The sequence below is a fragment of the Pygocentrus nattereri genome, chromosome 18 (genome assembly GCF_015220715.1).
Source record: "Pygocentrus nattereri isolate fPygNat1 chromosome 18, fPygNat1.pri, whole genome shotgun sequence".
NCBI lineage: Eukaryota > Metazoa > Chordata > Actinopteri > Characiformes > Serrasalmidae > Pygocentrus > Pygocentrus nattereri.
This window is the reverse complement of record NC_051228.1, coordinates 11,656,136-11,658,536: the sequence shown is the minus strand read 5'-3', so window position 1 is coordinate 11,658,536 and position 2,401 is coordinate 11,656,136. Positions and strand designations below refer to the sequence as shown.

At 35.8% G+C, this 2,401-nt stretch overlaps 1 protein-coding gene across 1 annotated transcript; it reads left to right on the top strand.

Moving 5' to 3' along the window:
- LOC108410526 (olfactory receptor 1-like) lies at positions 1 to 1,011 on the top strand. The gene has a single exon (XM_017681649.1). It carries the CDS (start codon positions 1 to 3, stop codon positions 1,009 to 1,011), a length of 1,011 nt encoding a protein of 336 aa, XP_017537138.1.
- Positions 1,012 to 2,401: the final 1,390 nt, after the last annotated feature.

Genomic DNA, 2,401 nt, shown 5'->3' with positions numbered 1-2,401 from the left:
ATGGCTGCTGAAATAACTTCCATGCAGTCAGTTTCTACAATTAATGCAACATTTATTCGTCCCTCGATGTTTTACATTAGTGGATTTCAGAATATTCCACATGCTAAATACTACTACATGTTTTTATGCTTTGCCTATGCTGTCACTGTTTTGGGGAATTCTTTTATAATGGGCATCATCTACCTGGCACGTACTCTGCACACTGCTAAGTATATAGCTGTGTTTAACCTGGCATTGTCTGATCTGTGTGGAAGCTCTGCTCTCATTCCAAAGCTTGTGGACATGTTTCTGTTTGAGAATCAGTACATATCTTATGAAGCCTGTCTAGCAAACATGTTTTTTGTTTTTGTCTTTATGGCCCTGGATTCTCTCAGTCTGGTTGCTCTGGCATATGACAGGCTGGTTGCTATATGTTTTCCTCTCAGGTATCACGCTATTGTGACCAAAGCAACAATGACTCTGATCATTGGTGTTATGTGGGTTTTCTCTGTGACTATTTTTGCTGTAACTGTAACTCTAATTACCAAACTGTCCTTCTGTAGATCTACCACTGTTGACAGTTATTTCTGTGATCATGGCCCCATCCATAGACTAGCATGTAATGATAACTCTATAAACATCATAATGGGGGTTATCTGTATTGCTGTCCTGATTTTCATTCCAATGATATTTATAACTTTGTCATATTTCTTTATTGGTTTTGCTTTGTTTAAGATGTCTCATGGGGTTGAGCGAAACAAAGCTACGAAAACCTGCACAGCCCACCTCATATTAGTGGCCATATGTTATCTACCAATTTCAAGTATTTACATTGCTGCTTATATAATACCCATAAGTTCAAATGTCCGGATTTTCAATACTGCCCTGACACAAACTATTCCACCAATGTTAAACCCCATCATTTACACTATAAAGACAGAGGAAGTTATGCAGTCTCTTAAGGCAGTCTACAGACGCACCAAGGTGAACTCTGTAATGGAAAAATCCATTAAAAATGCTGTAAGAAACTAACAACGTGTCATTGTGGCAACACATGCCTTCTTAACTTGGTTCAGTCAAACAGGTGATGACTGGAGTTTCAAAATAGTGATGTGATGTGTATATATATAAAAGTAAGTGGATTCAGTTTTAGATTAGAAATGCATTTCTATAAATTTTGTTTAGTTCATCAGCCTGTGTTGAGAGCTATGGTGATGTTGATGCTCTTTTGGTAATGATGAAAACCTATTTAAGCAAGAATAAGACATTCTGTTATCTTGACTTCATCACTAGAGAAGTGACCACAAAAACTATGCATTCTGAAATACATTGTCACGTCATTACATAATTTTTTTTAAACTTTTTTTTTATAATACAGTACTATGCAAAACTTTTATGTGCCTGAGAAAATTAGAATTACAATTCTATACATCTGATTAGTGAGTACTTATTTGTTTTGAAACGCAAGTTGAGAATACGTACAAATATCATTCGTACAATAAGCAGTGATTTTATCATGTAAATGTGAATGTGTTTAACTCTTCATAACCTCTCCTTGTGGAAGAAAAAATAATGGAGCTACATGCATCAAAGCAGGCTACAAATAGGAAAGTTGCCTGAATTATCCAGCCAGCAAATGAGCGTTTGAATCACCAGGAACAGACAAGATTTAACCACTTGGTGCATTATGTAAAAGGAGCAGACCAAAGAAAATTGGAAACCTTTCTCTGCTTCTGCACAGGGTCCACTGTAATGTGCAAAGATAAAATAGATGTCACTTTTAATGATCTGTCTGGTCTAAGCTGTAGACCTGTTTCACATACATGTGGAGCTGCACTTGAGTTATCCCACACGTTTCTGTCATACCCCAAAGAGTTTGACAGTGTTCTTACTGGCAGCTAGTGAGAAAACAGAATGTGAAAAAAATGAGAAATGAGTGTGAGATACTGCAAAAAGATAATGCATCAGAATTAGTAGTTTTTGAAATATAGTTTTTTTTAACAAACTTGAAATTATGGCGTTAGCATAGTTACTAAATAAAGAAATTTTTTCTGATGTGTTTCTAAATCACACCTTTAGACCTCTCTTTAAGATCTGTGCAAGTAAAAGAGAAAGATGGCTCTCTGGAAAATAACATGAGTTTTGAATAAAGCTGAAGTGCCTGTACACTTATGTTGGTCAAACTGGCAAATCTGATGTGTTCACCATATTTTTTGCAATAAATTTGGCATAAAATCTTGCTATAAATCTGTGACTCATCATTTGTAATATTGTGTTTAAAATTACAGGAAGATATGCATTTCGTTTCTTAGGTAGACATACAAGTTCACTCCTTTATGGTAGTCTTTGGGGATAGTCTGCTATAATGGCATTGCATAGGTAAAAGACATCAGGATCACGTTATGGTGCTCCTGAATCTGCA